The sequence below is a fragment of the Neovison vison genome, chromosome 1 (assembly GCF_020171115.1).
Source record: "Neovison vison isolate M4711 chromosome 1, ASM_NN_V1, whole genome shotgun sequence".
In the NCBI taxonomy this organism is placed as follows: Eukaryota; Metazoa; Chordata; class Mammalia; order Carnivora; family Mustelidae; genus Neogale; species Neogale vison.
Genome location: NC_058091.1, coordinates 85,718,718 through 85,739,315, shown reverse-complemented (window position 1 = coordinate 85,739,315; position 20,598 = coordinate 85,718,718). Strand labels below are relative to the sequence as shown.

At 38.8% G+C, this 20,598-nt stretch overlaps 1 protein-coding gene across 1 annotated transcript in view; it reads right to left on the bottom strand.

The window, feature by feature from the left end:
- The window catches only part of DNAH8 (dynein axonemal heavy chain 8), a 336,143-nt gene that overhangs the window by 94,470 nt on the left and 221,075 nt on the right, over positions 1 to 20,598 (bottom strand). The window contains exons 69-75 of the mRNA XM_044250418.1: positions 19,781 to 19,996; positions 13,810 to 13,947; positions 12,277 to 12,404; positions 10,890 to 11,061; positions 8,091 to 8,246; positions 3,302 to 3,457; positions 1,245 to 1,427 (exon numbers count right to left, since the gene is read on the bottom strand). Of these exons, the coding sequence (XP_044106353.1) occupies positions 1,245 to 1,427; positions 3,302 to 3,457; positions 8,091 to 8,246; positions 10,890 to 11,061; positions 12,277 to 12,404; positions 13,810 to 13,947; positions 19,781 to 19,996 (1,149 nt within the window). The remainder of the gene's footprint in view (positions 1 to 1,244; positions 1,428 to 3,301; positions 3,458 to 8,090; positions 8,247 to 10,889; positions 11,062 to 12,276; positions 12,405 to 13,809; positions 13,948 to 19,780; positions 19,997 to 20,598) is intronic.

Sequence of the window (20,598 nt, the reverse complement as noted above, 5' to 3'; positions counted from 1 at the left end):
GAGGAATCCTCTCACATCAGACCAACAGCACTTGTGAGACCATCAAGGAAGGACTGATTTTCAACAGTTGTCACCATGTGGCCCTAAGAGGTGATGAGCAATGAGCTAAAGGGCCCGGGCTCCCTCTGCCTGGCTGTGGAAGGGGCATGGCTCCCTTACTGGACTGTAGAAGCCCCCAGCTGTTTGTTAGAAGGGAAGGTCAAACAGCTAGTGAGAGCAGAGGCTGGGACTATGCCCTCTTGGTTCTGCTTTGCCCAGAATGGTCCCCTTTAAGGGCCGGCCCCGCCGTAGGGCTTCCCCTCTCCTTTAACTGAGTCTGTTTCTCTGGTGTGAGGATCATTTCTCTTGCCCTCTTCCAATGTCCTTCCCGTGTTGGTGGCATCTACTCCTATCTCTTGTCTTTCTCGTTTCCTTGTCCAGTCTTCTGCTACTGATCTTTCCCTCACCCTCCCATGGGAAGCCTCTCTGGTCTTAGTATTGCTAACCTTGCCCTTTCCTTGAACCTTCAATACTCAAATCAATTCTAGGTAAGCAAACATAATCTTTCTTAGATTTTATGCAAATATGTTTTCCATATACAAATAAGTATAATTACATTTTATGCAAGCATATTTTATGCATAATGTTAAATGTATTCTGATATTTATCTCAAAAACTAGTTTCAACTTGTATCAGTCTCTTAAAATCTTCCTGTTTTAAGTTGTTCTTTGTTTTATGAGAACCCTCAATCATACTTAATTTCTCCGCCTTAATGTAAATTTTATTTGATTAAAATTCAAGTTAGGCTTTCTGTATCACTAGAGTACTAGAATGTAGTAGTTGAAACTACCCCAGTGGTAATACACACATTCAGAGCAATTTCTTTTTCTCCAGGATCATTATTTTAGTGAATTTTTCAGGTATATCAAAGAGCATCTATCCCTAGGACTACAGATAAGAGCTCAACATACTCCAAGGATCAAAGACAGAAGTAGAAAGAACAGTGTGAGCGGTATGTGTGTGCATGTGTATATGTATGTGTACACACATGTATATATGTTTGCAGTTGGAGGACAGCTGAGTTAGTTACATGATTTCTTGACAGGACTTGACAGGAGACAGCTAAACTAATACTTATGCTAACGAAGGTAAATAAAAATTTGCTTCATTTTTTTCCCTTCCCAAATACTTAACAATTTCATAACCCATTTTAAGTATTTATTATGATTTATTAGAAGTACTTGTTTACCTTGAGAAATTATTACCTGTTTCTCAGTTAAAATCACTCTCCTTAATAACTGATTCTCAAGTCCTTTCATGGTGACGGTAAAATCAATAACTGATGTTTTAGCATTGATCTCAGGGGTAAAGGCAGGGTTGGGTAGCTTCGTGGTAATATACAGTTTAAATGTATCCATGAGATCACATTCCTTATCACCAACTTTCACCTACATCAATTCAAATACCAAATTAAAAACAGCTTAAGCGACAGGACAAGGAATTTGGGGTTAACTTAGGAAAGAATTTACCAGAGGTCAGGGCTGTGAAACTTGAATGAATTGCAAAGGAAAAAGTTATAAGACTTTAATCACTGATCTTAAATAATTCAGATTCGCGGTCCTGCCAGGAGACGTTGCTAACCATGACACCAAACAAATTAAATGAACAAATTAAGTGAAAAATTTATCTCCAACAAATGTAGAATAAATGAAAACTCAGACACATCTCAGATTTGACTGTTTTCCCCCACTAGAGGAAATTGTTTCCTACTGAGGAAATTTGTGGAGTTTAGAAGAAGTGTTTGTTATTTCTCTTTGCATTTCAATCGTATCCAAAGCATATTTGACAACAGAAAGGAATAATGAAATTTTCAAAGAAAAAAAGGCCAACATTTTTTCCCACAAACATGACATTTATCTTAAACACTACAATTTGCAGTATACTATATTAAAAAAAAAACAACTGATTTTATTATCTGAAATTAAGGTGGAAATTATATCATTTTCAAAGGATTTAGATTTTTTTTAAAAGATTTTATTTATTTATTTGACAGACAGAGATCACAAGTAGGCAGAGAGGCAGGCAGAGAGCCTGATGTGGGGCTTGATCCCAGGACCCTGGGATCATGACCTGAGCTTGAAGGCAGAGGCTTGACCCACTGAGCCACCCAGGCGCCTCGAAAGGACTTAAATTTTTAATTAATCTTGGTTCTACATGTGGTTAGAAACCACATCTAAAGGCATTACCATGCTCTCAAGCACCATGCTTTCACACTACAGAGAAGAATCTCTTCTTTTGAAAGAACTTCAGGAATAAAAATCCTACACCCTCCTTTGGCATGTTAAATACAGCACATTAAAGACTCACGTTATGAAGAAAAGTTTTCTAAATAAATCTTTGTTTAATGAGAACATTTGCATTCTGTACTTATTTGGTGATATTTGTGAAATTAAGTTGTCCAAAGTGAAAAATCTCCATCAGAAATGCTGTCATTCGTCAAGAAACAAAACCAAAGAAGCCTAAAGGTGGAGAACACTGCCAATTAAGAAAGAAACACTTCTACTGAGAACCATTCATGTTCTCACCAATGATGGGAAATGTGACTCCTCAGCTTCTAGCGAAGTCTATGGTTTTTTTTTTTGTCTTTTTTTTAATTTTTTCAATTTATTTATTTTCAGAAAAACAGTATTCATTATTTTTTCACCACACCCAGTGCTCCATGCAATCCGTGCCCTCTATAATACCCACCACCTGGTACCCCAACCTCCCACCCCCCCGCCACTTCAAACCCCTCAGATTGTTTTTCAGAGTCCATAGTCTCTCATGAAGTCTATGTTTAGATTGAAAGTTAATACAGAAAGAAATGAACAAATCAATGCCCATAGACTTTATTAAAATGGCATTTTCTCCCTGTGAGAAAATGCAAGCTTTATTATACAGATGAATATATGACTTGTAATTGTAAATTATAAATTGTAAATCCAATTTTCTCAGAGCTGCCAATATATATACATATATAGTGTGTAATACTAATATATTATTATGACCAGACAATGTCTTTCCTTAATATGTTATTTAGTGTCAGCTAAATGGTTACTCTTACCAAAATATTGCTCTCCCCCTGTATTTTTCATATATAATTTTAAAAATAAGAGAAATACTAAATATGAGTTTGGAAATAATTTTTCCAGTGTATCAAATACTACCACCTGAAGCAAAGGAACCTGTGCTGCTATGCTCAAAAAGATAAGTAGATGTCACCATTGTTCTTTTCTTGTCTTCTTCTTCTTCTTTTTTTTTTTTTCCCCTTCCCAAAGCTCACCTTGAATGTGGTGCCTGATTTAATGAAATTCTTTTCTAATACATTATCCAGGACTGGATCCAGCTCTTCACTAATGTCCTCAATGAGAAGGGGTCGGCCCAAGGAAAGGCTGTCCTCCAAGTGTGTGCGGAAATATTTATGGTTCAGAGATGTTACCTAAAAATAAAGGGTTCATTGCTATAGAAACATGATAAAGGATGTGCTTATTTCCCAGGTGGAAACCAAGAGAATTTTTGCACAAGTGCCTGAGAATTTTAAGGGCGATATAGGATGCTTTATGAAAATAAAAGTAGGACATTTAATTTTCCAAACTTGGTGAGCTCATGACTTTGTGGAAGCTGTGGAGGAGCAACAGTCTCTCTGATCGCAACACGAGAATCGAGCGGCACTCCTCAGAGCTTCGCTCCTACACAGAGCACAGAAGTAATCACGGACTAAACCTGCTACGTGTACAGTTACAACTGTAAAGGGAAAGCAAAGTAACTTTGCAAATTTGCAATATTCATTTATCTCTTCAGGACCACTCAGGAGATCATCAAGTGATTAAAAAAAATAGGCATAAGAATGCCAGAAATTGTATATGGAGTCAAACCCAGAGCCCATCCATGTATTCTGCCTCTAATAGTGGCACAATGGAAGAACAGGGTAGATACTTCATTTACAATTTCAATATACAAAATCAACTTAAAAGACTGTATATTCACTTTTTTTTTTTTTTTTTTTTTTTAGAATTCTGAATGCCTGGTGGGGCCCACTGTTTTAGTTCCGTGTTCGCTGAGTAGTTTAAATAGATACACAGGGGGCACCTGTGTGGCTCAGTCAGTTAAGCACCTGCCTTTGGCTCAGGTCATGATCTCAGGGTCCTGATATCAAGCCCTGCATCATGCTCCCTGCTCAGCAGAGAGCTTGCTTCTCCCTCTAACCCTCCCCGCATCATGCTCTCTGTCTCTGTTTCTGTCTCTCTCTCTCAGTCTCTCAAATAAATAAATAAAATCTTAAAAAAAAATAGACACACTGGGCTGGTTGATCTTTGCATTGGCCAAATGGCTTTGAACTCTGACTTCTCCTGTGATTCCCTCCCCTGCCTAAATGGAAGGATTCCTGAAGGTTCAACCCTCAATTCTCCGTCTCCTCATACTTTACATCTGGATTCTGCTACTGTCTCTATGTAGCTGTGAATGCTGATCTTAAAACACAAGGAAGATCCTCTGGGACAGCAGGTGATTAAGGGAGTTAAAAGATATCATCTCTCACTTGCTATGAAAAAAAGATGTGGAATTAAAAATTAAATAAGTCTACTTTTTCCTGTTTTGGATAAAAAGGGAAATAACTAAAAGAAAAAAATCTGCACATGAAGGAATTTGTTTCCCTGGATGGATAGCTTTATTTACACAAATGATGAGCTGTGAAAGACCTCATTATGAGTTGATAAGGTAAATGAATCTAAACAAAGAGCTTTAACCAGCTTATTAAACAAGATGAAACAAGATCCCAATGAGACTAAGTATAATTGTCCTGCTCTGTTTCCTAAGGAGTAAATTCTGTTTTTGTGATTTGCTTCCTAAGTGTGATGGTTAATATTACATGTCAACTTGATGTAATATTACATGTCAACTGGATGCCCAGAGAGTTGGTGTACATTATTTTAGACTTTCTGTGTGGGTGTTTCGAGAATAGACTGGCCTTGGAATAGTAGACTGAGTAAAGAAGATCACCCTCATTGATCTTTGGGTGGGCTTCAGTCAATCCACTGAGAGCCTGTATAGAGCCCAAAGATGGAAGAAGAGCAAATTTGCTCTCTGCTTGAGCTGTGACATCCATATTCACCTGCCCTTGAACATCAGCATCTGGTTCTTGGGTCTTAAGATTTGAACTGGGACTTATACCACTGACTCCCCTGGTTCGCAGACCTTCAGAGTTTAGACTGGGACTACCTTCTAAACTCATGACCAGTCTGCCTGGAACTGTAGCTTGTAGACAGCAGATTATGGGATTTCTTAGCCTCCCCAAACCCATGAGCCAATCTCTCATAATAAATCTTTTTCTAGGTATCTGTATTTATTTATTTATTTTTATTTTTATTTTTTATTATTATGTTCAATTAGCCAGCCTATGGTACATCAATAGTTTTTGATGTAATGTTCAACGATTCATTAGTTGAATAATTTTTTTTATTTAAAAAACTTTATTTCATTTTTGAAAGAGAGCAAGAAAGAGTTGCACATGAATGGGGGGAGGGGCAGATAAAGAAGCAGACTCCTCGCTGAGCAGGGAGCCTAATGTGGGGCTTGATCCCAGGACCCCAGGATCATGACCTGAGCCAAAGGCAGATGCTTAACCGACTGAGCCAACCAGGAACCCTTTCACCTGATTTTCTTGTGTAGAAACACTATGTGGTAGCTACCATCAGAGCCTGGGTCACCTGCACAGAGACTCTGGTGTTGGGTCTTTACAAGGTGGTCAGTGAATTCTTTACAGGGAAACTTGACCTTCTCTTTCTGGAAGTCATAGCTGAAGGTTCTGGAGACAGTGTTGAAGGTGGCCTCGGCAAAGCTGCCACAGTGGAATGCAGTCCTGGGCATACGAAACACGTTTTGTTTTTATTTATAAAGTGTTTCCCTTTTCATTTTGTTTTCCTTCCCAAGTAAGGAAATACTATTTTTGTTTTGTTCTGTTCTCATTTATGTGTGTCTGTGCATGTAGTTACCCAAATATTTAAAAATATAACGACTCCTCAGTAAGGAGACTAGAGTTCAATCTCCTTATGTTCCAGGAGTTGATGGTTTTAAAACGTGTTGGTATCTCTGGCATATTTCTCTTACTTGCTCAAGAAGATTGCTGAAACTGGGTGATATCAGGAAGGGCATCATCAAAGTCTAGCAAGGAGTTTAATGCCAAAATGGAGAGACAAAGCTGTGATCAGGAAAATCAAGAGTAGGAGGAGTAGGGAGATGGACAGTCAGTAGAGGCGAGAGGAATGGAACCAGGGACGCGCTGCAGCTACACTGGGTCCAGGAGCTGAAGTTCAGGGGCAGGAATGCTCTGGTACATGCTACTCATGCTTTCCTTCTGTGAAGACCGCTTCTCAGATGCTACATTCCCATTGGCTTCATTTCCCTTAACTCTCCTCCTCTGCTGACACCCTCTTTCTGAGGTTTCTCTGGGTTTTCCAAATAAACAGATTGGTGCATTGTATCCTGGAAGATCAGTGAGCTGGGAGTATCTCAGGGGTATCCCTGAACACAGGGCAGCTTCCACCTGTCAGGGAAGCCCTCATCTCAGAAGGAAATCATCCAGTATTACACTGGGAAGTGATGTTTGTTGTAGGCTTTTGGTAAATGCTCCTTATCTGATTAAGGAAGAGCCCTCCTGTTCTTAGTTTGTGGGAGGTTTTATCATGAATGGGTGTTGAATTTTACCAAGTGTTTTTCTGCGTTAATCAAGATGATCACATGATTTTCCTGTTTTTTTTTTCCTTGTAATGATGGCACACTTTGATTCCTTGAAATTCAATATCTGAATTCCTACTCTATAGAAAAAACAGTGCAGAAAACAAAAATAAAAATCTTGCCAGCAAAAAGTTTATGATACAGTAAAGACAAAAGACAAATGTGCAATGAATAGTATTGAAGACAGACTCTAAGTCCACATCAGAAATCCAAACAAGACATTGTGAGCATTTAGGACAGGCTATTTTAAACTGAGGACACAGGGGAGTCTTGACAAAGGTATTGCTGGATGTGGAACTCAGGAGAACACTCAAGAGATTTATCTGGGATGTAAGTGAAGGGGGCAATAGGGTAGGGCAAAAGACATCCTGGCTAATAGAAGAGCATAAGCAAAAATATGGAGGCAGGAAACTTAGAACTCTGAGAACATTGCCTGGGAAATAGAATAGTCTGTATTGGTAGTTAAAATATCGATGGTAAATCTGAGATTGGAATCCTGCCTTTGTCTACCTCTATCTTAAAATTAATATCTTATTATGGGGTGCCTGGGTGGCTCAGTCAATTAAGCATCTGACTCTCAATTTCAGCTCAGGTCATGATCTCAGGGTTATGAGACTGAGTACATCAAGTTCTGTACTGGGCGTGGAGCCTGCTTAAGATGTTCTTTCTCTCCCTTGCCCTCTGCCCCTCCACTCCTCCCTCTCTAAATTAATTAATTAATTAATTAAATTAAAAAAAAAAACACTTTATTAGACCCCAAGTCTTTTTTATTTCTTAAAGATTTTATTTATTTATTTGACAGACAGAGATCACAAGTAGGCAGAGAGGCAGGCAGAGAGAGAGGGAAGCAGGCTCCCTTCTGAGCAGAGAGCCTGACGCAATGTGGGTCTTGATCCTTGAGCCGAAGGCAGAGGCTTTAAGCCACTGAGCCACCCAGGCACCCCTACACCCCAATTCTAAAACTGCACTGCACAATGCCATATAGTACCATGGGCCTGAGCTAGGTTGGAGCAAATATCCTTAAACCGAGGAGTCATGAGTTCTATTTTTGCTGCTTTCTTGTAAGTCTAAACTCAAGGCCCAGAATAAAAGCCACATGCAATATTGGCAACAGCAGAAGAGACAGGGAAAGTGATAGACAGGAGAATGCATCATGAGAGAACACAAAAGAGAGAAAATAATCAGAGCCCTTGCCCCAAATCACTGTTAAAAAAACTCAAGGGTATAAATTAACAAACAATTATCAGAGATGAAAACTTTATGACTGGCAGAATCAACTGAAATTTTGGGAAAACTTCATGATTTTAGGAAAGCTTTCCTGTACACCAAATGGTACGTACCTGCAAGTCATTTTCTCTTTCCTTGGATTTAATCCAAGTTTTGCCTTGAGTCTGTGGGTCTATGAGGAGTGGGTATCTGGTGGCCTTTGTCACAATGATGCCATTCTGAATTGAGAGGTCATCTCCTGGTAATCCCTGCAGACCCCACTCCCCAATCTAAGTAACAAGAAACAGATATGGTCAGTCAGAGGAGAACAAGAACGCTTTCATAGTAATTAAGTGTCACAATATTAGAAGAATTTAATACTGGGGTACATATTTTTTTCCACTGAGACTCTGAAATGGATACCTAGAAAAAAAAAAAACAAACTTGTAAATGTGAACCAAATAACATTCACCTAAAAAAATAAATTTATAATCTAATGAATCCTTTAATGACCCAAGATTAGGACTTAGTCCCTTATGCTACATTTTTTTTTAAATTTATGAGAGAATATGGTAAAATCTGTGGATTTTTGAAGCGTGGTTGCTGAACATTCAGAAAACATAGGGGCTTAAAATACGGTAAGCCTGGGTGAGTGGTGGGAACAAGGCTAGGCAGAGTTAGTGGAAAGAACACATGGAATGCCTGGAACGATAAGCACCAAGGGTTAAACCCCTGAAGCTTCCAGCTCCAAATAGCTTCCAGCTATTTGTATAGCTGGAGGCAGAGAAATTAGGAGAGATAAAATATTATATGGGCAGGTGCTCATCAATGACATTTAAAAAATATTTCCTGATGCCGAGTGATATGGAGCACTTTTTCATGTGTCTGTTGGCCATCTGGATGTCTTCTTGGCAGAAACGTCTGTTCATGTCCTCTGCCCATTTCTTGATTGGATTATTTGTTCTTTGGGTGTTGAGTTTGTTAAGTTCTTTATAGATTTTGGACACTAGTCCTTTATCTGATATGTCGTTTGCAAATATCTTCTCCCATTCTGTCAGTTGTCTTTTGATTTTGTTAACTATCATATGATCTCCCTGATATGAGGAAGTGGTGATGCAACATGGGGGCTTAAGTGGGTAGGAGAAGAATCCATGAAACAAGATGGGATAGGGAGGGAGACAAACCATAAGTGATTCTTAATCTCACGAAACAAATTGTGGGTTGCTGGGGGGAGGGGGGGTTGGGAGAAGGCGGGTAGGGTTATGGACATTGGGGAGGGTATGTGCTTTTGGGTAAATTGGAAGGGGAGGTGAACCATGAGAGACTATGGACTCTGAAAAACAATCTGAGGGGTTTGAAGTGGCGGGGGGGTGGGAGGTTGGGGTACCAGGTGGTGGGTATTATAGAGGGCACGGCTTGCACGGAGCACTGGGTGTGGTGAAAAAATAATGAATACTGTTTTTCTGAAAATAAATAAATTGGAAAAAAAATATTTCCTGGATCATCTGGCTGGCTCAGTTGGAAGTGCATGCGACTCTTGATATTGGGGCGGTGAGTTTAAGTCCCACTTAGGGGGTAGAGATCACTAAGAAATAAATAACTCAACTTAAAAAACATCCTCCCTAATTATGAGAGAATTGCCAGCCTGCCTTCCCGTGGTTAATAAAATCACCAGCGATCCAATGAATCCACCAGCCTCCATGCTCATTAAATTATCCCAGCAGCCCCAAAGGCCATAATTAATAAGGAATACCCTGGCCCACTTTACTTTGTCAGTGTCCACTGCATCTTTAATACATTACCTAGTCCCTGGAAACAGGCAGTTGAACACTGTTTTAATTGGAAAACATTAATTTTTTAACTTTTAAATACGATAACAGGGAACTAATAGCATGGCTTCCCAAAGGAAAAGGCCACTGGGGAACTTATTTACAGATCAGAAAGCAGCTCATGAATACAAATTGCCTGGAAGGCATTTAATGCCAGAGGAGATCTGCCAGAGACACTGAAAACTGACAGTGGCATCAATTCCCAGCAAGGAAGTTTAGGGTCATGGGGCCATCATGCATGTGATGCCAGAATGTACTGATGTGCTATGCTCTTGGGCACAACGAAAAGATGGCTCATGAGCCAAAGAAGATTAATACCAGTACTTATGGCCTAGCTAATGCCTATAATTACCTAAAACATTTGAAAGAGTGTGATTTAATAGGAGTGGTGCAAATAATGGAAAGTTAAAATAAGGGCTCAATATTAGTAAACCTGTAATTCATGAATGATCTTTTTTTTTGAAGTCTTTTTTTTTTAATATACTCTCCACCCACCATGTGGGTCTTGAACTCATGACCCTGAGATCAAGAGTTGCACTTTCTACTAACTGAGTCAGCCAGGCACCCCCATCTTTCAGCTCACAGCAGTGCCGTAATATTAATTCAAAAGCAAAATTTCTTAAAACTGAAAGGAATTTATGGTTTCACTTATTTGTGGAGCATAAAAAATAGCATGGAGGACATGGGGAGATAGAGAGGAGAAGGGAGTTGGGGGAAATCGGAAGGGGAGGTGAACCATGAGAGACAATGGACTCTGAAAAAACAATCTGAGGGGTTTGAAGGGGCAGGGGGTGGGAGGTCGGGGAACCAGGTGGTGGTATTAGAGAGGGCACAGATTGCATGGAGCACTGGGTGTGGTGCAAAAATAATGAATACTGTTATGCTGAAAATAAAAAATAAGTTAAAAAAAATAACTCAAAAAAAAAAAAACTGAAAGGAACTTTTATACCAAAAAGAAAGGTTGCTTTTTTTGTTAATTCTTAAGTATTTTCAAAACAGTCTTTTCAATTAAATGAAAAAAGAAAAAAAAAAAGTAGGTGTACCGTAATTTCTCAGTGAGTAAGGTTGGAATTCAAAGAATATTATGAAGAAAGTGACACTCACTGTTGGGGGATCCACCAACATTGAAATAAGATTCAGGTTTTCTGTGAAAGGAATCTTCCGAGCCCTCAGCTCTATCTCCCACTGATCTTTAAGCAAATAGTTCCTAAATATCTGATTGAAAGGACCAAGGTAGGAAAGGAATCCAGTGCACAGCAGAATATCACCTACAAGTCTGTGGGGAAAGGAGACAATGTGAGTCACTTAATACATTCACTCTCTCCCATTAATGGGTCAGAAAGGCCACAGTTCAGCTTTGTTTTCTTACTAGGCAAAATCCTTCTCCGTTCCCTGCTTAACAATTGGTAACCAGACATGGAGAGACCATGCAAAGGGAGCCCCCAGAGTGCCCGGGTGGTTCAGTTGGTTAAGTGACTGCCTCCAGCTCAGGTCATGATCCTGGGATCCCGGGATCGAGTTCCACATCGGGCTCCCCACTGCTCTACAGGGAGCCTTCTTCTATGCTCTGCCTGTCATTCCCCTTGCTTGTTCTCACTCTCTCTCTCTGTGTCAAATAAATAAACAAAAACTAAAAAGAAAAAAAAAAAAAAAAGGAGCCCGCAAACCCAAGTGGTGGTAGTAGGAGCCGCATTTGGGGTAGGCCAAGGAGCAAGAGAGAAACAGCTTCCTTTAAGCCTGTAGGTTTAGTCTTGACTCCTAAGAAGGAAAGTATCCTTTTACCATGCCATGCTCTGGTCCCGTTCAGACTCAGTCCTGATAAATATTTCCTTCTCCTCCTCCCACTTCCTGCTATTCTCTGCCTCTTCCATTCCCCTCTCTTCCAGTTTTCTGAGAACACCAATAGACACTATGACAGGACACCCTGGTACTTAGAGCAACTGATCCACACGTTGAAAATCACTGCGGTGAAGAGTGCAGAACTGGAGAAATTATGTAGACGGTTCTGGCAGATCCAAACAATATCGGAAGCACTCTTGGGGTCCCCGGGGAGCTCAGTTGGTTAATCGTTCAACTCCTGATTTCAGCTAAGGGCACGATTACGGGGTCGTCAGATTGAGCCCTGCACTGGGTTCTGCACTGGGCATGGAGCCTGCTTAAGACACTCTGACCCTCTCCCTCTGCACCTGCCCCTCACCCCCCACAAACAAAAACAAAAACAGCAACAACAACAAAAAGAAGCACTCGTATTCTGAAAACCTACATTGCTGAACCAAACTTGAGATTAAAAATGTTTCACAACCATTTAATCCCTTTGTTTTACTAAGAGTGGGTAACGTCCGCTGAAGACTCGGAAATGGATACACGGAAATGAAGGAGCAAAGGGCTTCACCGGGGAGATGTATTTTATTTTCTCTCATGTCACAGAGAGGAGGTGTTTGGGGTGATGACTAAGAAGGAAAGCAATTATAACCAAAGCCAAAATGTATACCTATTAATCTGAGCTTTGAACTCTTTGCTTTGCTGAGTCCACCGGACCTTTTCTCCACTCAGCCCGTCGATGAGGGTGGAAGCCGCCTGCATCTTTTTCCGGCACATATCCGCATCGTTTACCAAATCCTACATTCAGAAAGGGAGAAGATCCCAAAGAACTTTTTTAACTATTTAATCAAACATCCACTGTATTCACACATAAAAACACAGGGAGGAATTTCTTAGATTGCAAAATAAGTGTAATAGTCTAAAAAAGCAATGTGAGTGAAACTTTACATATTAAATTCTGGTAATTAACCCATAATGTAGTTATTTTAACCTTACAAAATCTCAAGAAAAGACATTTTTGTGAGAGAGAATGCAAATCACTAAATTAATATAGCATTTCTAGTCCGTGTTTTCAAAACAAATCAAATCAATAAAATACACCACATTAGGTCTTGGATTTAATAGTTCTCAGTTCTTGGAAGTTCACGAAGTGATTTTTTTTTTCTCCCAGGAAATTCTACACAGCAGTGATGTGCTGCAGCCAACTTGTATCACCTCACCAGAGCCAACCATTACATTTTAGAAGACTTGGGGGGCTAATGTCAAACACAGACATTATTAAATAATTAAATCATATAAACGTGCAATTACAGAAACTACATTACAAGCAAAGGTAATGGATAATCAAAACTCATCACCTCCTAATAATTCACTACAGTTTTGGATGATCTATGCACTTGGGATTACGTTCACTGTACCTGCACGGTGCTATATGGTTGGGGTGCAGGATATAACAAGGCTAGATATACAATCGTGCCCTGCTGTGCAGCTGTTTCCAAATCTGTTCTCAGTGTCAGCACATTGGTAATTTAGAACGGACAGTGGTGGGAGGACCTACACCACAGAAAACAGCAAACAGGGCAAATCATGGCTTTTCTCCCCCTGCCTCCAGTCTTATTGGTACCAGACCACCACTGCCTACAACCTATCCTACAAGGTTGTATTACGAGCCCTGCCTGATACATGAACCTTGATCAATTGCCTCATGATTATGCACCTGCACTGGATCACAAACTGACTTTTCTAACCCCCAAATCAGGACACTTTGGGTATGACATCCCAGCTTACTCTTACCAAAAATGATTATTAAAAACACAAAAAAAGCCCTTAGAGGGACACCTGGGTGGCTCGGTCAGGTAACCACTGCCTTTGGCTCAGGTCTTGATCCTGGGGTCCTGGGATCAAGCCCCAAATCAGGCTCCTTGCTCTGCGGGGAACCTGCTTCTCTCTCTGCCTCTGCCTGCCACTCTGCCTGCTTGTGCTCTCTTTCTCTATCTCTGACAAATAAATAAATAAAATCTTAAAAAAAAAAAAAAAAGACCTTAGAGTGCCCCAAATCCCAAACAGGTAGCCACATCCTGTGAAGGACAGTCACGTATCTATTTTCTTTTTGTCATCAACATTTACCTAACTTCTATATACAATACACGCTTTTGGACAATGTTAACACCTCATTCCTGAAATTTTGTAGATTTAATCTCACCATTTTCTCACTCATGGCTGCGTCAAATTTTGCTTGTACTTTATCCAACTCAGCTTGTTTCTCATCGAGCAGCGCTTGCGCCTTCCCCAGCTCGATATTAGCAACTGCCAGACGGCCCTCCTGCTTGGCCAGGTTAGCCTTAAAAGGAAGAAGAGGTCATTGCATTGAGTGGTAGCAGGTCTGCAAAATATTTTTGGTTTTAATTGATAAATAATAACACAGATTACACAATTTTTGCCCAAGATGGTATTTTTTAAATTATTTATTTTTTATTAACATATAATGTATTATTAGCCCCAGGGGTACAGGTCTGTGAATCGCCAGGTTTATACACTTCACAGCACTCACCAAAGCACATATCCTCCCCAATATCCCTAACCCCACCACCCTCTCTCTACCCGCTCCCCCAGGCAACCTTCAGTTTGTTTTGTGAGATTAAGAGTCACTTATGGTTTGTCTCCCTCCCGATCCCATCTTGTTTTATTTATTCTTTTCCTAACCCCCAAACCTCCCATGTTGCATCTCCATTTCCTCATATCAGGGAGATCATATGATAGTTGTTTTTCTCCGATTGACTTATTTTGCTAAGCGTAATACCCTGTAGTTCCATCCACGTCGTCGCAAATGGCAAGATTTCATTTCTTTTGATGACTGCATAGCATCCCATTGTATCTTTATCCATTTTCTGTTGATGGACATTTGGGTTCTTTGCATAGTTTGGCTATTGTGGACATTGCTGCTATAAGCATTCAAGTGCACATGCTCCTTCGGATCATTACATTTGTATCTTTAGGGTAAATACCCAGTAGTGCAATTGCTGGGTCATAGGGTAGCTCTCTTTTCAACTTTTTGAGGAATCTCCATGCTGTTTTCCAGAGTGGCTGCACCAGCTTGCATTCCCACCAACAGGGTAGGAGGGTTCCCCTTTGTCCACATCCTCGCCAGCATCTGTCATTTCCTGACTTATTAATTTTAGCCATTCTGACTGGTGTGAGGTGGTATCTCATTGTGGTTTTGATTTGTATTTCCCTGATGCCGAGTGATGGGGAACATTTTTTCATGTGTCTGTTGGCCATCTGGATGTCTTCTTTTGCATAAATGTCTGTTCATGCCCTCTGCCCATTTCTTGATTGGATTATGTGTTCTTTGGGTGTTGAGTTTGCTAACCTCTTTATAGATTTTGGATACTAGACCTTTATCTGATATGTCATCTGCAAATATCTTCTCCCATTCTGTCAGTTGTCTTTTGGTTTTGTTAACTGTATCCTTTGCTGTGCAAAAGCTTTTGATCTTGATGAAGTCCCAATAGTTCATTTTTGTGCTTGTTTCCCTTTCCTTTGGCGATGTTCCTAGGAAGAAGTTGCTATGGCTGAGGTCGAAGAGGTTGCTGCCTGTGTTCTCCTCAAGGATTTTGATTATTTGATTATTTGATTATTTTAATTATTCCTGTCTTACATTGAGTTCCTTCATCCATTTGAGTCTATTTTCATGTGTGGTATAAGGAAATGGTCCAGTTTCATTTTTCTGCATGTGGCTGTCCAATTCTCTCAACACCATTTGTTGAAGAGACTCTTTTTTTTCCCATTGGACATTCTTTCCTGCTCTGTTGAAGATTAGTTGACCATAGAGTTGAGGGTCTATTTCTGGGCTTTCTATTCTGTTTCATTGATCTATGTATCTGTTTTTGTGCCAGTACCATACTGTCTTGATGATGACAGCTTTATAAAAGAGCTTGAAGTCTGGAATTGTGATGCCACCAACTTTGGCTTTCTTTTTCAATATTTCTCTGGCTATTTGAGGTCTTTTCTGGTTCTGCATAAATTTTAGGATTATTTGTTCCCTTTCTTTGAAAAAATTGACAGTATTTTGATAGGGATTGCATTAAATGTGTAGATTGCTTTAGGTAGCATAGACATTTTCACAATATTTGTTCTTCCAATTCATGAGCATGGAACATTTTTCCATTTCTTTTTGTCTTCCTCAATTTCTTTCAAGAGTACTTTATAATTTTCTGAGTATAGATTCTTTCCCTCTTTGGTTAGGTTTATTCCTAGGTATCTTATGGTTTGGGGTGCAATTGTAAATGAGATTGACTCCTTAATTTCTCTTTCTTCTGTCTTGTTGTTGGTGTAAAGAAATGCAACTGAGGGGCGCCTGGGTGGCTAAGTGGGTTAAAGCCTCTGCCTTCGGCTCAGGTCATGATCCCAGGGTCCTGGGATCAAGCCCCACATCGGGTTCTCTGCTCAGCAGGGAGCCTGCTTTCCCCTCCTTATCTGCCTGCTGCTCTGCCTACTTGTGATCTCTGTCTGTCAAATAAATAAATAAAATACAAAAACAAAACAAACAAAAATACCCCACAAAATTCCAAAAAAAAAAGAAAGGAAAGAAAGAAAGAAAGAAATGCAACTGATTTCTGTGCATTGATTTTATATCCTGACACTTTACTGAATTCATGTACAAGTTCTAGCAGATTTGGAGTGGAGTCTTTTGGGTTTTCCACATATAGTATCTTATCATCTGCAAAGAGTGATAGTTTGACTTCTTCTTTGCCAATTTGGATGCCTTTAATTTCCTTTTGTTGTCTGATTGCTGAGGCTAGGACTTCTAGTACTATGTTGAATAGCAGTGGTGATAATGAACATCCCTGCCATGTTCCTGACCTTAGCAGAAAAGCTCTGTTTTTCCTCCACTGAGAATGATATTTGCGGTGGGTTTTTCATATATGGCTTTGGTGATATTGAGGTATATATCCTCTATCCCTACACTTTGAAGAGTTTTGAACAGGAAAGGATGCTGTACTTTGTCAATGCTTTTTCAGCATCTGTTGAGAGTATCATCTAGTTCTTCTTTCTTTTATTAATGTATTGTATTACATTGATTGATTGGCAGATGCTGAAACAACCTTGCAGCCCTGGAATAAACCCCACTTGGTCATGGTGAATAATTCTTTTAATGTACTGTTGGATCCTACTGGCTAGTATTTTGGTGAGAATTTTCGCATTTGTGGCCCAAGATGGTATTTAGAGGCTTAAGTGTGTTCAATTGGGGAAGCAAAGGATGTTGGAGATACTCCATTAAAGTTATATTTTTTTCTTTTTCTTTTTCTTTTTCTTTTCCTTTTCCTTTTTTTTTTTTTTTTTAAAGTAGGCTCCACATCTAGCATGGAGCCCAGTGCAGGGCTCAATCTCATTACCCTGAGATCAAGACCCTCGTGAGCTAAGATCAAGAGCTGGACACTTAACGGGCTGAGCCTTCCAGACACTCTTCTCTTTTTTCTTTTAATTATTAATGTTCAACAAAAAAATGGAAAAAAAACCCACAACAATGCACAGAAAGGATAACAGAAATTATCTGTGATTTTACCCAGAGCAGTCAGTATTGTGTTAAGAGGGTGATAACTGGCATTTTCCAGTTTTTTCTTTTACACTTAATATAAGGTATTCATTTCCCCTTAAACATGTCCTTAAACAATTTTTCCTCAAACATTAGTAGTATGGCTGCTGCAATATCACATTATTTGGATGTATTACAATTCACCTAACCATAGCCCTACTTTTAGACATCCCCTCCCACGATTTTTAATTATTATAAACAAAGTTATTGGGCATGCAAACATTTTGGATTGTTTCCTTCTTAAGGATTTTTTGAAGTGAACTTACTGTAATGGTAGATTTTTCATCTTTTTTCTAACTCCTAGAGCATGGACTTAGAAATGATTTAGAAATCATTTCTTAGAAAATAATTTAGAAATCATTTCTTAGAAATGATTGGTTTCTTAGAAATTAAAAAAAATTGGTAAAGTATAATAGCCCTAAAGCTTTCTGGAGTAGAAGTTTTTTGATAACATTCTCATTTTATTTCTCAATACTTATTTAAATTTAGTCCTCTTTTGCAGGAAATTTTAATTTAAATAATATTAATAGTATTGTTATTAAATTTAATTTTTCTAGTGTATTTACATATAACTTTAAAATTTGTTTTCTAATTATTGAAATCCACATACCTGTGATTATACATATTTTCTTCTTGATATTTTCCAAGAATATATCTTTTATATTTTGTTTTTGCAAAGCAACAATTCTTCAATTCTGCTACTTTTCTCTAATTTTTAATGTTATTTTTATTAGCTATATTCCACTTTCCTTAAGCTTTGTGTGTACGTATATTTATAAGTAAGTAGGTACCATCGTGTTTAATTAAAGACCTAAGAAAGTGCCATTGGGCTACATCACAAAAGCTTTGGCAACTAACTTTTTTTTTCCTAAAAAGAAGTTACTGGCCTCTTTTTTTTTAAATGCAAACTTTCTAATTTCATTGCTTATAATCAGAGAATGAGGCTTCAGTAATTTCTGCTTTTGGGAACCCAATCAATATCTTCTTTTACTGTTAAGTATGATAAATTTTCATAAATGTTTCTCAGTCACTAGAAGTAATTTCATAATCTTTGTTCATATTCAAGAAAGTTCAATGCAGCTTTTCAACCTTAAAAATGATACAGTGTAAAATCTCTATGTAATTATTAGTTTATGCCTATTAAAGATTGACTACATAATTTTCAGGATTGAAACAAAGTTAAAAATGTGGGTCCCATTATTAAAAAATTATGGAGAACTTCAACAAATTGACAGCAGAGCATTAAGCCAAGCATGTACTCTTCTAAACCAGGGATCCTGTGTGAACAGGTCACACACCTACAAAACCAGACTTCTCCACAATCTCAAATTATAATATTATTTTTGTTAATTTCCACTTACAATATTAAAGCCTTTTACTTTTTGTAATTTGATAATATTTTATTTATAACAAAAATCATTATTACAATTAAGTCTCACTGTGGATCATATTTTTTAATAAAAATTAACTCCGTTCTTCTGAGTTCATTTTTTCTTAAATTCTATATTCCTTCGTATCTTTTGGTTTGGGTGGATTCCTAAATTTTCTCATCATTTCCCTTTATTAAAACTTTTAAATTTCCAACATATTTTCTATTTTTCTCCAATTACCTATATGGAGAGTTTTAAAAGGTAGCCATTTCTATAGGGTTTATTATGACAACCAGCAACCCCCTGCCTACCTGCTCATCATTTTCCACTCCAAGGAGCAACCACTTTTAACTTTCAGCTTTATGTGGGGCTGGAGGGCAGGAGGATAGTAAGCATCAGGGTGGTGTATTTCATGGACCCTTTGCACTCTTGCGAATGGTCCCTCAGACTGGAAGAACAGTCTGGCACAGTGTAAAAATGGTGTATGTGTGCTTGCACGTGCGTGCGTCCACGCGCATGCGCATGTGGATGCATGCGTGTGCCTACCACTTACTCCTTAAGTCACATCCTTAAGAATGTCTTTTTGCTCCCCTTATACGTGAAAGTCAGCTTGGCCAGTTCTTACATTCTTGGGTCACCGCAATTTCCTCAATACTCTGCACATATTTTCACATTACATTCTAATATTTAGGGTTGCAGGAAGTCTGTGCCATTCTGATTTCTCTTCTGCAACCTTTTTTGATTTTGACTGATCATTTGTTTCTTAGATACATATAAGGGTTTCCCCCCCATCTTTCAAATTTAAAACATTTCTGAGTGTTGAACTTTTTTTGTTTTTGTTTTTGTTTTTTGTTTTTTTGTGGGTTTTTTTTTGAGCTTTATTTTTATAAACTTTTTTGGGAATATAGTAATCAAATTCTACCTCCAAACTTAATCTCTTTAAACTTTAAAGAAATGGCAAGTTTTCTTTTACGACCGCTTATTACTGGCAATGAATCCATTTTCTGTTTAAGTTAACAAGTTGGTTTTGATTTCTTGTCCGCCATGCCAAGAAACACTAATCAGAGGTAAAGAAAACAAAAAATGTGAGAGGACATGAAGAAAATAAAAAATTTAGTCAAAATTATGCTTTGTCTTTTCATAGGAGTAATACCAGAGATAGATTTTATTAAACATTGATTTCCTAGGAGAAGGAGGGAAACTCTTACCTTCAGAGGCAACACTTCTCTATTGATACCATAAAATGTTGCCATAGCAAGGGTCCATGATAGCAGACCAGCCACATTCCCACAGACTTTTTTGGCATTTTCCAAAGAATAATCATCCATGTTAAAATACGGCTGCAGTAACTCAACAGTCTCTTCATTTATAGTATCCTTGGGGAACTGCTGGAGGCTCCACAGGAACCCCGTTGCACTCATCAACTGAAAAATAGCATTACAACCCGTAAGCTCTGGGATTAAATAAATACTTTCTTCCTGAGTTAGCATATAATTCTAAATTGAATTTTTTCAAAGAAGTAATGATTGATACACTCTTATACATACAAATTAAGACTATGATGGTAGTCAGCCTAAATCTGTAAGTTGCAAATTGTCTTCCTGTGACTGTGGTGAATGAATAAAGAAGAAAAGATAAGTAAGTTTCCTGTCCAGTGCATGCATCCAAATGCCACAACCATACAAGCTCTCTTTTGGAGACTGGGTTGGGGTGACATCAAGAGTGTGGCAAGGGGTGCCTGAATGGCTCCATCGGTTAAACATCTGCCTTCAGCTCAGGTCATGATCCCAGGATCCAGCCCTGCATCAGGCTCCGTACTCAGTGGGGAACCTGCCTCTCCCTCTTCATCTGCCACTACCCCCTGCTTGTGCTCTCTCCTTTTCTCTCTCTGTCAATAAATAAATCTTTAAAAAAAAAAAAAGCCTCTGGTTTTAAACACTTTTTACAAAAAGAAACCATTCAGCTTTACAATCTTTCCCTACTTACACTTGGGGAAATGCAATCTAAGAAAAAGTCTTCAGTACAC